The sequence below is a fragment of the Acanthopagrus latus genome, chromosome 7, assembly GCF_904848185.1.
Source record: "Acanthopagrus latus isolate v.2019 chromosome 7, fAcaLat1.1, whole genome shotgun sequence".
In the NCBI taxonomy this organism is placed as follows: domain Eukaryota; kingdom Metazoa; phylum Chordata; class Actinopteri; order Spariformes; family Sparidae; genus Acanthopagrus; species Acanthopagrus latus.
The window spans coordinates 7,555,671-7,569,171 of record NC_051045.1 but is presented as its reverse complement, the minus strand read 5'-3'; the positions used below and the strand labels follow the sequence as shown (position 1 = coordinate 7,569,171).

Here is a 13,501-nt window from a genome sequence, read left to right as displayed (position 1 = left end):
CAATGGCTGGGTTGAGATTGTCTTGAATAATCATAATGTGGACATAACGAGGAGGTGGGTAAAGACAAGTGTTGGAACAAGTAGAGCACTCTGGTAAATTCAGAAAATGACATCACTTCACAGTAATGCAGCTTTTAGAACCAGGAAAAGACAACATGTATGCCACGTCACATCCTCAACATAGTCTCATATCACAATTAAGTAATATAGCGAAATAGTGCCAGCCTCACTGAGCAGTCTGAACACATTCCTGTTCTCACCGACAAGAGAGCTTCCACACACATGGTCAACCCCCTCGCCATCACTGTGTGTGCTGCACATGAGCGAACCCCCCCCACCTCCTGTAGTTGTGTCTGATGAATGGCACTGCATGTAATTGGATTAAATGGGATTAAATTAGGAGGCCATTTGGATTCCGAGCTGTTGATGTAGATGTTTTAAAACCATCCCCTCGAGCCTTCCAGCTTAGTCAGCTTCACTGGCACCATAAGAGAACCTCACTGAGCGGAAGAGTTGGGGGTTTAATTGCTGATGTCATCGTGCTGCCTTCTCTAGGTGGATAAATGATGGTGGTTGGAAATGAAAAAAAATGAAAAAAAACAGGGTTTTTTACTTCTGCTCTTGAGCTGGACAGAAATGTTAAACGATTTGTTTTCCCATCTGTTTTAAAACTGCTTTATCATGTCAGCATGCCCAGCCTTGTTCAAATGGCAGGGCGATAAATCTGAAGTCAGTCTGACTTGTCGCCATGCATAATACATGGTTTTATTATAAATCACTGTAATGTTCTCTCAGCATAATGTCCCTCCTGACAATCAAAAACAGGTAAAACGTTGTCTTTAACTGTGAAGATGTGTTGAGTAATTGAACTCTGAAGATAATCTTTCATTATCTGTGTCCTAACTCCCAACTGTTTTCTGTCTTCTTAGATGAGAACACCGCTACACAGTCTTCCAATAGTGTCCTACCTCAGGTAAATGTAACATTCCTCTCATATCTTTTACATCTTTGTACATTTTCTTTTACGCCTGCAAGTTTCCAAATACTTTGTACATATGGATGGAGTCGTTAAAAGTCAGAAAACTGTCAGCAAATTAAAACAAAAAAAAAAACAAAAACATAAAGGGGACGCACATCTCAGTGAGGAAAAAATACTCCCATTTCACTTGTTTCTTTGGCTCACATGACAGTAGATGAACATTAACTCTAGTTGGCAAAGATCCTTCATCAGAGTGTTTAAATATACTGGTTCAATTCAGTGGCCAGAGTTCGAGCACAGCTGGGAGTTGGACCCAGTTATTTGGGGACCAATTACCTTTCTCATCCCCTCGTTCTAGATACATTAACCAATCACAGGTACAGTACACAGATCTAATTACACCCTCGTTACGTACAATATGAAGCTTCGGAGAACACTGTTTCTGGCTATCATTAGTCAACATGAGGACTATAAATTAAATGACAATAAAGGGACAGAGATTGCAAACTCAAAAAGAATTTTACACCAGAAGTATCATTAGATCCATTTGGTGTCATAACATGTGAACATATCCAGGTGTTTCTCAAAGATTCACCTTGGAGACACAAGCAAGGTGATGAGTTAAATGTGTGTATTTTGTCCTCTCTGACTTGAAAATATGAGATCTACTCCCCTTTCGTTCCCTATTCCATCAGAAAACAGTATCAGCGTCACCGTTCGACCACTGACGGTTATGTAATAGAGATTAAAGGTATTGAAATGTATTGAGTACAAGATATTAATCCTCCACACCAGATGCTGTGACTCAAAATAAAACGTACAACAAAAGAGAAAATACCTCAATATAGATCTGAAATCAGCTTTCCAATTAAACCTGAGTCTATTTTTAAGAGATTTAACTGAAGTAACCCAACATATCATCTTCTGCTCGTTCTACACTTTTATGGCAACAGAGTGTAAAGACCAGAATCATTTCATTGGGAATAATCCGAGGAAGGCTGTCATCACAGTAACAGATAGCGTCAGCTGGAGGCAGAAGTCGTCTTAAACTGTCCCTGTAAACCTTTCTTCTTCATTTATTGTCCTATCATATCTTATTTTATTGCCGTTTCCTATCTATCATCCATTTAGCAGCTTTTATTATTGCTGCCACCCACCTGCAACCCCGCCTGCTGCCTACAATATCCGCTGACATTCTTTATTTCCAGCTCCGATTGGGTTAGCCGTGCTCTTCAGCTGCCTAATCATAACAAACGAGCGGCATTGTGTCCGCTGTGCTCTCATATGCTGTCTTGTTTGCAGAGCCAAACCTGCCACCTGTGCTCTCTTTCAAGCGGTTGATCGGTTTCATGTTTAGATATCTGAATAATTAGCCGGGGTTGTTAATTCAGGGCTGGTACAGAGTCTTGAAATATGCTAAATTTGCAGAAAATCCTTAAAAAAATGCTTTGATCAACATGATGTGGTGTTTCAACTACTAAATTACCTATTTAAATCCAAAAATCTTTTAATATTCAAAACTTAACAAATTGTGTTCTCATAGTTCTTTTTTTGTTGTCCCTCTGCATTGGAATTAGCAAGCATTTAATAATTGTAATCGCAACATACAACAAGTTAACTACAAGATAATCCAAAATAAACCAACTGACAATATGTGTAGAGTTTTTAAAACATCTGTAAATATAATTTTTCACAATCTCATGTATAGTAACAATTAAGAAAGACAATTTGTGGAGTCACACTTTAAGTGGTAAATGGCAGATGCTAACATGATTCTCTGGCACGCAGGATGTGTTTTGAAGATGTTTTAAACAGCAGGTGTGACTAAACTCTTTTCCCCTTCTTCACTGTCCCTCCTCAGCGTAAACCCTCTGCCCTGAACGACCTCAGAGCCCCGACCAAGGCGAAAGACAGCCTGCACCCTCCTGGACGGGCGGGCCCACGAGCACCAGGAGGTGAGTTTGACCAGCCGTGCTCGGATTTAAGTAACCTAATAAGGAACAACAACTGCTGCTGGCGGTGCTGTGAGGGTAAGAGAAGATGGACTGGACGGATCAGACTTGTAAAAAGACAGGCCAAGCATGTCGATGAAATGGTAGAAATGCATTTGGGCTCACAGGGTGAGATGGGCTGGCTTGGATTAGCGCTGCCAGGGAATGCATGACTGGCATTCTCGAGCAGCAGAGCGGATTTGGCTCGATGGGAGCTGGCTGATTGACAATCCCTGGCAAGTGGGCAAGACACGTTTCATTTCCAGTATGAAACAGAATTCTTGATCAGATTGTGACGTTCCTATCGGAGATTCACGTCCCGCTTAAAGTAGGATTAGCCACATCATCCAGTCAAAGAATGGAGCGGAGGTAAGGAGCATGGCCTCTGGATCCTTTTGCTGACACACATCTTTATTGAATAATTATTTTTGGACTGTGTTTGCAAAAAGGAACTGTGTACCAGCACACAGCAAGCGGATTTGCTTCTGTTTATAGCAGGAACTGGCTGTGTTTTTTTCTTAGATCTGTGGCGCTTGTTTAATTTGTTTTTTGCTGTGGTTGTGGGGAAGAGTTTGAGGTTATTTTCTCCCAAAAGAGTTTATAGATGTACTGCCACACCAGCATCTCACTGAAAATATCCGATGATGATAGTTTAATCTAAGAAAGAACCATTTCAGCGTTGATTCTCATGCATTTATTCTAGTCCTTTTCGGGGATTTAAAAATTTTACTGGTTATGGACAAGTTGTTCTACACGTAGAAGCCGACACGTTATCTTATATATAACAAAATGCATCCTGACATCTTGATACAGCTTGCAGATTTGTGTAAATGCCCCTCAGATGGTGCACCGTAATTAGTTTTAACATTAAAATTGATGTTAAATGTTCGACAAAAGCAGCACTCACTATTCTGGAACATGTTTTGCCTCAGGATTAAAAAATAATTAAGTCATCTTGACAGTTTTTTTTTATTATTATTAAAACCGCTGATGTTGTGGAGAGTGAGGCAAGCACTTCCTAATGTAGTTTTTTTCAGGCATATTGTCCTCAGTGACTCTCCTTTCCCTTTTTTAAAGCTACAGAAAAACCACAAGTTGGGTTTATATCTGAACACCACGTTATAATTTTCCCTCTCTTTTCTGTTTTTGTTTGCACATCAGCAATTTGTAGTTCCCACTTCTGTGTTTTATATAAACCCTCGGCTGAGCCCTAAATGTTCAGCTCTGCTGATGTGGATGTGGGTTCTGAGGTCCTGGGTCCTGTGTGGACAGTCAGTCGGGGACCAGACCTCAGCACTCTGTAGCAGGTGGAGGAGACATATGCACGGTCAGCGATACCTGCGAGTGTTTATCATCTGTCACAAACACATTGCTGTTCTCAGCAGGAATATAGTGTTTCTCCACAGATTTCCACCTGTGTGTCGTGTCGTTTTATAAGGTTTCCAGGGGATATTTCACACGAGCAGTAACATCATAAGATTCTCCACAGATGGCTATATATCTGAGGTTTTCATAGTACCCAGTTATAAAGGCCTAGAGTGAAGTATATCCTTATTTATACTTGCTTTTTTATTTGTTTGCGGTTCTTTTTCTTTTTACTGGATGTGCAGCTTTTATAGTTTCACTCCCTCATTTTGCCAAAAAGCTCTCCATGGTTCCTCCAAAGCTCAAATGTTTATTTAAGAAAAAGTACAGTTGCTTAAGTTCTGTTATGAACTGCAGCGCCACATCTTGAGAGCAGACAGGCGAAGGGATTAAAAACACCTGTTTGGCAACAACTGTCATATTACATCAGCAGTGAAGCCCGGCTTTAATCAGATGCATCAGTTTAAATGCACAGTATGTAATTCATGCCCCCAGGGGACGTTTGATGGTGTCATGAAATGTAGCATGGGATCCTGGAAGTCTTCATTGTTAGACAGTCACCACTACTGCTGAAAATCTGTCGTGAGTCAGGCAGGAATGTCATCTGGTGAAGTGATGTTAAACAGTTTCATTCTCGTTGCATTTAGTCACATGCACTGACTTTCCCTCCCCGCTCTCTGATGTGTTGTCTGGTGATTCCCAGGAAGTTACAGCGACATGCAACTAATTGAAACACGCCGTTACCTTGTTTGAACTTTGTCTGAAGTGATAAGGATAATTGGATAACACAACAAAACAAGACCTTTTATGCGGAAATGTTACAAATTTCTAACTGGTAAGTAACATATTTTACTGGTTTGTGAGTGGTTGCTACCAGCTTTAGTTGTACTTGGTTCCTCTTATACATGATATTATTTGACATGATGTTATGTGTACAGTGAATATGATGATCGATTAGTGTACAGATAGACCGATACGTGGCATTTGTTGTGTCCGCTTGCCGATTATAAAACATAACTTTAACTCAGTGTCCCACCCACAACACTTGATTGGGTACCCGTCTCAAGGAATAGCCTATCAATGCTGAAAAATCTTACATCTGCGAAGTAACTATTCACCAAAGCTATCAAAAAAAATGTAGTGGAGTAGAAGTACATAGCAGTTGAAAATGGAAATACCAAACATCTTATAATTCTTCTTAAGTGCATTGTTCTTTGTCACATTCTGTCACTATTTACTTTTGATTTTAGTTTTCACTGCAAATGTGTATCGTTCCCAAGTATCTGTGTCCTTGATGACTAAGAATTGGTATTGAAGAAGAAAAATAAATCGGTCAATCCCGAGATTAGTCAATCAAAATAAAAAATCTCCAACTATCTATTAATTTATTTTTTCAGTAATTCTTCTACCAAAAATGTCATCTGCTTGTTCTAGGATTTCCTGCTTGTCTTTTTTTGTTTACCATAACAGGTAGTAAATGAGATTGTAGTAAAGAGTCTTTGGTCGGGCACAAGAATCAGTCTGAGGACTTGGGAGTGTTTTCCAATTTGTTTTATAAATGATGATGAAGATGATGATGATGAAAACATTTGTTGCAGTCCGAGCTAACAGGAGGGACTATTGTTCTTTATTGACCAGCGCTGTCGATAGAGGTATTTGTGTACTTGCTTACTGTAAATGTCCAAATATCAATAACATGACCTTTGGCTCTCTATTGACAAAGAGCAGAGAGATGACGTAGAGCTCAAAATGTCTTTGAATCTACAATAAAAACAGAGCAGAGAGTTTCCACAGGCTGGTGCTTGAATTGGCTTTGGACTGTGTGGACGCTGGAGTGACAGCCAGCACCGGCACTGCAGCGTCTGCACAGTAAACATGACATCATTATTAAGATATGGAGCCGTTGTTGCCAAATGAAACACACATCCGCACCTCTGCGGTGACCTCATCCATTTATACAGATTGTGTCTGTGCACGTTTTCCACCAACAGAACAGTTTTGAGTGGGGGAGCCGAGGTCGGTCTCGGTGAAGGGTTAACACCATGTACGATTGTTGGAGCCACATGGATGTGCTCATTGGGCGTTCACACTCCCTAGCTGCCAGGGAGAAGGGTGGGTGTTTGGCTGTAGTCCTGACATATGTTAGAGTATACTCACTCACCCCTGATCTCTCTCTCACACACACACACACACACACACACACACACACACACACACACACACAGGCACGCGCACACTTCCTAGATGTTTAAGTGGTTAGAAACGTGTGAAAGGGGGTTTCAGGGTGTTGCTCGGCATGTAGAAATTGGTCTTGAAATGGTAATGGGGCAGTTCGGTGAAGTCAGAGAGTTTGCGTGTCAAACAGTCGAGTGCTGCCATTCCTCCCCCCGTGTTCTGTAGATATGACTCTTTCGCCCGCCAGCTCTTTTGATGTTTTTCGGGGCTTTTGAACAGCAGGTTGAGAGATAGCGGAGCCGCTGCGGCAACAACGTCGGCCGAAACTCTTCTGTGAAGGACAAACAAAGTGTTGCAACTGGTCACTACTTTTCCTGTGCTGTCACTGCCCCAGATTCCCTGTCACCAAACACCCTGACCCTGTCACCCTGGCAGAGACGGCCCACACACACACATCAAGCACAGACACACACACACACACGCTCCTTCTCCATGTGTCACACAGCTAATTATCAGGAGTCTGGCTGCTGGAGGATAGGGTGATTCAAATTTCCATTCCTGAGCCTCCATTAGGGTCTAGAATTAGAAGCCAGAAGAACACAGAGGGGCTGCTGGTCACACGGCAGACAACAACACGCATCACGACCGAACAGGAGGAACTGCAGGACCACGCGTCGTCATCCCGGGGCTGATTTGATTGCAGAAAAGAGGCTTAGGTGGCAGTAATTCCTCAGGGAGTGGGAGGAGGAAAAAAATCTAATTGTTTATAATTGCTCTTGCCGGTCCGTCTCATTAAGGAGTTGTTTTCATTGGAGAAGGCAGTCGATGTAAGTTTCCCTCCTCTTTGACAGTCTTGTTTTATTTTTCTGGTGTGTTTGTGTTGTGTGTATGGAAGTTTATTCAGTTTCTTGAGGAAACTCTTGTGCGTTGTGTGATTTTGGTAAAGTGGAGAGATGACGAGCTCTGACTCCCTGTTACAAATTACATGCAGCAGATAGACGTCAGACGGCTGCAAGCTGCGCTTGGAATTCTGTTATTACTCCAGCCAACATACGCCTTCTCCTCGCTCCTTCTCTCCTCTCCCTCTTTTTCTCTCTGTCACCCCTACTAGGAAACAATTACAGATCTGTTTCTGGGCTCGTGTGGGCGGCTTCTTATTAGCCCTGCTGTAAGGATCTGCCCCTCAGTTAGAAGTTCACTTTCCTGCGCTCACAAACTACTTTTTTCACCACTGACTTTGCCCATTCTTTTTCTCTTTCTCCAGATAACTCCCAGCTCAGTCAGGATCAGGGAGCAGGTGTCCCGGAGCAGTTCACCGGCCTCCTTCACGGATCCTCCCCGGTCTTCGACTGCCGCGAGGAGCCCTTCAGGCTTCCAGGTGTTCAGCCATCCGGCCAGGGCCCTCCAGAATCAAGAAAGCCCAAAACCAAAGTTAAGCAGGAGGTCGCAGCAGCAGCAGCAGCATCGCCACCTAGCCGTCCCAGCATGGCTGCCATCCTGACAGACTGTGATCCAAAAGCAATTTACGCAACTGTGAACAAGGAGCCAAGGGACTTGGGGGCTGGGGCAGTGTCTGGTGTTAGGATGAGGCCTCCCGGGGACCTAAAGCTGGCACGCAGCCTCTCCAAGTCGGACTCTGACTTGCTCGTGTCGCCTCCTAGTGAGGAGGAGGGAGGATTGGGAAACCGTAGCGAGTCTGTTTCTAACTGTAGCACTGGCAAGAAGAGGCTCGAGAAGTCTCCATCTTTCACCTCAGAATGGGACGAGGTAAGTGTTAGCGCTCACCTTGTTTAAGGCGACGTGTACTTTTTGACGCTTTAGCCTTTGCTTGCACTGCTCAAAGTAATACTGTAAACAACAGGTCAATAATGACTAATTTAAAGGTTTTTATGGGTGTTTAATACATTAAAATTAAATAGTTCAGTCAGTAGATCAACTGCAAGATGTTTCAGAAGAATATGGAAGAATAATGGGATAAAGTGATCCACCAATTAACACAGAGGAGAAGAGGAATTTTGACTTGCAACACATGTTCCACTCTGTCTTATTTCAACAGTAGAGTATGTATCCAAATTTAGCTGTATGAGAATATTATCTAGGATCCCTCTTGTGTTGTCTTGTTAGGCCTAAGCGATGTTGTTTTTGTGCTGAAACCACAACACATTTGTCTACATCTACAAAACCAATTGAATGGAAACCTCAGTATCGACTGTAAACAACCACTATCAACTTAAAGCCCACCTGGTGACCTGACAGAGACACTGTGCAATCTTGTTTTGAACATAAATCTTCAAAAACATGGTGATGTGGGTGGTAGAAAAAAAAAAAAAAAAAAGACAAAATGTTTGTACACATAAATAATGAATGTATTTTAGATTTGTGAAGTTAATTTTGCTGCTTTTGTACCACCAAAAACACACACAAAAAAGTTTTACTTGGAATGGGTTTATTTTTATTTTCTCAATCCTCTGTTCGTCATCGTGTTGGATATTCATGACTAAATATACCCCTCCATTCAGCACTTTAATGCTTTGTCTGGGATGCAGATAGAGCTGAGTCGAGCCACAGCGAGAGAGAGAGAGAGAGAGAGAGAGAAGAGATTAGAGGAGACAAGACGATGGGGATGAAACAGCTGAGAAGCTCAGGGAATAAGACAAGAGGAAGAGATTTGAAAATTGAGATTCAGAGAGAACATACAGGCTGCTGATCTGTCTCACTTCAGCTGCTATCTCCGTCTCTAGCAAAGGCTTCTGAGACCAACCTGAGTCTCTGTAGAGACAACCCATCATACCGACAGAACGCAGAACACACCGCTGAACAAGGTTATTCTGAGAGGAAAAAAAGTTTTCTCAAACAATCCCCTTTTTTGTAGTTTGTGTAGACAGTTAGTCAGCACATTTTTAAAACATGATATTAATATTTATGAGAGCATACAGTATATGATAATGACTTAACAGAGGTATACAGTCACATGAGCCAATTAACACAGTTTCCTCTTTATGCTCTCTCACCATCTTCCTACAACAATCCTCTTATTGCTACTAAGATTAATGATATCCTCCAAGCGTCTCAGTTAAAGACGGACTGAGGAGGATTAGTCGTTTGAGGCTTGTAAACACAACATTCGAAGTTGTTCTGGGATGAGGGGGGCTAGCTACAAACCCACTGCCCAAAGGCTGATTCAGGGACATGGCCAAAACACAGCAACTTAATAAGTAATGAAAGTTGTCACAAAACGAAGGATTTGGAGAGTATTTTTGCTCAAGTCTACACTAACCTGGCTAAGCGAAAGTGCAAGTTTTTTTTCAGTTTTCAAATGACGTTATCAACAGGTGCAAATGCAATTTGAAAATCAACTTCCAACCAATCAGAGCGATGAAACGTCTGATGCAGCTCTGAGCTAGTTAAAGGATAGTTGACTCACGCTTACAAAAGTCAGAACTACCTCTTGAATTAGATAAAATAAGTGAAAACTAAGTTAACAGATTACTTATCTCTTACCCCAAATTTGAAACAGATTGTTGTTTTGTTGCTGACATGAAATAAGTTTACTTACCCCTCAGAACGTTGTTTTGACCCACAGACCCCACAGTCAATGTGTCAAACCAGTCCCATATGCAATAAACAGCTGTTACAGAGCTCACAGATCTGGAGCACTACACAAAGGTTTTGAGGAAAATAAAGATCCACTGCTGTTCAAAACATCAGAACTTTCCTCCACAGCTGCCGAGTTCACAAGTGACGCTTCACATGTTGCCTTTCTAAAGCTAGACGGAGCAAATCGTGGCCTCAGATGGCACCGCTAATGCCCCCCCCCCACCCATCTCCAGAGCGAGGAGATCGTATTGCTGCCCAGTGTTCCTTTACATGACCCCATCAGACAAGCCACGGCGAGCTGAGCTAATAGAAGCTTTGAGGTCGATATCTCGCATGCAGGTGGTCGGAGTCTTCCACTTATGTGTTCACCTCGCTAACCTCTCCAGTATGAGGAGGCTGGCAGAGCAGGGCAGACGTGTTGATGTATGACTGTGCTGTGCTGAGATTTTTTTTTTTAGCTTTTGTGGCTGTATTTTTTACCCCCAGTCTGTGACTGAGTCGACACAACAAACCTAAATTATGCATTATTGTTGCAGCGTGTCTCTCGTCTCTGTGACCTCCTTACCAGACATTGTCGCAGGATCCCTTCACTAATGAGTTCATTTCCACATCTCTTCTGCAAAAGTCAGACATCACTATTTATTTCCATTATGAGCAGCCATAAACCGTGCCAGCTGTTGGGTTGTTGTTGGCGCGGTCTTGTGCTCACCGGCGGGGGGACGATAACGGCCATACGAGGCTGAAGTTGAGGAGAATGTCTTTGAGGGGCATTTTGGCATGACAGCAAATTGGCCCGATGTTTGTCCTGCCTGGAAATACTCCTGTCAGCGCTCAGGTGGAGAGGGAGCAGCCGGCACACAAGGCCTCTTTGCAGGAGCTCGTCAAAGTTCAAAAACACTTTTCCGGCCTGAAGGCAAAAGCAAAACACCTTCGCAGCGTGACTCATTCTTTCTTGTGTACAGTCGGCGCAACCTTGTTTGTGGTGTTTTATAGCTGTGAGAGACTACAAAGGTTCCCGCCTCGATCTGCTTCTGCCGCACCAGACGAGAGCAAACATCAACAACATAACTTCAGTTTATAGTTGTGTCAAAGTCTGCCAAGGGGACACTCACTGAAAATTGAAGGTAGTGTGTGTTACTACCGTTCTGTGTGCGTGTACCTCTGTGGTAAATAACTCTAACCTCCATTATAGCGTAAGCAGATGTCATTGTTCGTGCTCATTCCGTTGGCCTTGTGGGATTTCTTAAATCTTGAATTTGCAGGCCAATAAATGACGACAAAGTTAAGTACGGAAATACCAGAGATATGATTTGAAATTTGTCACCGTTCTGCAGTTCAGGGCTGCCAACACACGGGCCCACAGGCCAGAGTGGGACCGTCGCGTTTCTAGTGAAAATAATATAATAATCTGAATGTTTTTGTTTTCGTGAGCTGAAAATACTATTTCAGTATCTTGGACCCTAATTATTTGTTATTGTGAGTCAGGAGTGACACTTTGTGCAGAAAGTCAGTCAATTGAGAGCATGATTGAATCGAATGAATGATTAAATTCCCAGTGAAGTTAAAAGTTTTAGTGCACTGATGTCATTTTAGGCAATTAAGGTTAATACTGATAGATAATATCCTGCCTCCAGTACATACAGAGCATTTCACAAAAGTGGTTGGTAAGCCACATTTGAGGGATCCGAGCAAAAAATGTGCATGTGTCGTCTGATATATTCACATCGGCGATTTTTACTCACTAATACACAAAAATATCAGTCGGGCTCTGTTATGTAGTTTGATGATGATAATTAAGGGTATGAGTTAACGTTGAAGAAAAAAAAATCTTGATAAGGATCCCTCAGCTTTGTTTTTTGAAAGACATGTGACCCAGTTACATACTAAGATGGTCATTTGACTGTTAAAATATTAATATGTCAGTGCTCTCTGCTGGACAAACTAAGGAATGGTGACACTTAAATAACTCAAACCTAGTTGGGCGTTTCTGTCACCACCAGCTTATATATCTGCAATAAGCTGATATTGACCTGCATGATTCATTGGTCACGAATAATTACAAATCTCAACATGTGGTTAAATTTTATCATTATTATTTATGTGTTGCCTTAATTACATATAATAATCCCAAAGGATGTAACTTAATGATAGAAGAGAGACATAGAGGAAAGTTATGACACGGCTCCTGAAGCGTTGTCGCCCCTCTGCAGAACGGTGTGTGTGGGCCACAAGGTCAACGAAAGGGAACATTTTGTCTATTCGAATCTTTTAAATTCCCCTTTCAGATGTCGTGCTCGCAGGCAGGGCGCTGTACAGTCTAATTATCCCGCTAGCGAACACCTCACCTCCTCGGACTGTATCTGAAGGATGTGGCCTCTGAGAGCGTAACAGGATCAAGGAAGGCATGACATTACCCGGTTACTGGAGATTGCCGCTCTTCCCCCGATGCCCCTCAGCAGGCTGTAATAATCCTGTAGCTCTTCTGTTGTCTCCCCCTCGGGATTCTGCGCAGATGCACTGAGTAGACCCGAGAGCCGATCTTGTTGTGACAGAGAAACAAAAAAAAAAAGGAAAAACAGGAGCTGTCGCTGTCCTCTTGCACAAGCATGTGGCCTCCCATGTGGCAGGAGAAACAGGCTGCATTATTGGCCTCGAACAGAAGACGAGACCTTATCAGCGAAAACGAGAGACTCTTCAGGCAATGGCCTCATTCACTGTACGCGAGTGTGTGTGCTGCTGAGAGAGCCGGCCAGATTTAAGTTCTTCTTTGAACTCCTCCTAAAGTAGGCTGCTGGCAAAGTGCATCACAATTCATCCTTAATTATTCATTCATCTCTCGGGAGGTCATTTTTATTTACTCCCCGGTCCGTCGGCCACAAAATTGGGTTGTTTCGGGATATTACCAACAATGCTTTTGACCTTGAATGTGTGTGATTTCGCTCTGCTTGTCAGGATGGAATAAATTGCGGTTCTCCCTCCCAGAGGAGCCCGCAAACCACCAATTCTATATTGACGGATCTCATGCATGTACAGGCTCCTCGTCACGCTCCCTGTCTGCCAGGCGGACAGATCTCATTCTTGGCATCTGGGGCTCTGCATTATTTTGCTCTCTCTCAGGTATTTCTGAATTGGTTGAGATGTTCATTACAAGCCTTGGTTGGATTTCTTGAAGCCAGCATTACTTTTTCAAAGGCCAATTTCTTTTGTCCAATTTTGCCGCCGTAGTTAATGTTAATGAACTCAGTAAAAAAGACCCTCCCTCTTCTCGCTTGAATAGATGCCTGAGAGTGCTGTGCCCAAAGCAAAAAGGGGAAAAGAGCCTTGAATCTCTCTTCTCCTCATCCTTTCAGGGAATAAGCCTGCATTTGCTTGAAATGGAAATATTCACACTGCC

At 42.7% G+C, this 13,501-nt stretch overlaps 1 protein-coding gene across 7 annotated transcripts in view; it reads left to right on the top strand.

Moving 5' to 3' along the window:
• The window catches only part of LOC119022246 (ankyrin repeat and SAM domain-containing protein 1A-like), a 71,722-nt gene that overhangs the window by 29,566 nt on the left and 28,655 nt on the right, over positions 1–13,501 (top strand). For all 7 annotated transcript variants that reach the window (XM_037102914.1, XM_037102912.1, XM_037102911.1 and 4 more), the window contains 3 exons: positions 930–973; positions 2,841–2,934; positions 7,775–8,277. In XM_037102914.1, coding sequence (XP_036958809.1) covers positions 930–973; positions 2,841–2,934; positions 7,775–8,277 — 641 coding nt within the window. The remainder of the gene's footprint in view (positions 1–929; positions 974–2,840; positions 2,935–7,774; positions 8,278–13,501) is intronic.